The 328-nt window shown below is 57.9% G+C and overlaps 1 protein-coding gene across 1 annotated transcript in view; it reads right to left on the reverse strand.

Moving 5' to 3' along the window:
* Window positions 1-90: 90 nt before the first annotated feature.
* LOC104499018 (EF-hand domain-containing family member C2-like) overlaps window positions 91-328 on the reverse strand; it is a gene marked incomplete at its 3' end in the record, with an annotated part of 22259 nt that continues 22021 nt past the window's right edge. The window contains exon 7 of the mRNA XM_010142468.1: window positions 91-323. Coding sequence (XP_010140770.1) covers window positions 91-323 — 233 coding nt within the window. The remainder of the gene's footprint in view (window positions 324-328) is intronic.

A 328-nucleotide genomic window follows, 5' to 3' on the forward strand; every position in this document is an offset into this window, starting at 1 on the left:
CTGAGGTGCGGAAGGCAGGTTCCCCTCATCGGGGTCCTGATGCGGTTTATAAAGCTGAACGTTAATTGTTTAACGATGCGATATGTTAACCTGCGCGAACACTCGCTCCTTCACAGCGCGGAGGCGTGTACCAGCGCATCCAGCAGAAACGACCCCTCTCTTCTCGCGGTTCCACGTAACGCGCTTCCTGCCGAAAGCGCTTGGGAAGGCAGCGCCGAACGGTGGGAGAGATGCACTCGAACGGTGGGAGAGGAGATGCACTCGAACGGTGGGAGAGGAGATGCACTCGAACGGGGGGAGAGGCGATGCACTCGAACGACAGACTAAA

This window comes from Buceros rhinoceros, unplaced genomic scaffold, assembly GCF_000710305.1.
Source record: "Buceros rhinoceros silvestris isolate BGI_N320 unplaced genomic scaffold, ASM71030v1 scaffold22808, whole genome shotgun sequence".
NCBI classification, from domain to species: Eukaryota; Metazoa; Chordata; class Aves; order Bucerotiformes; family Bucerotidae; genus Buceros; species Buceros rhinoceros.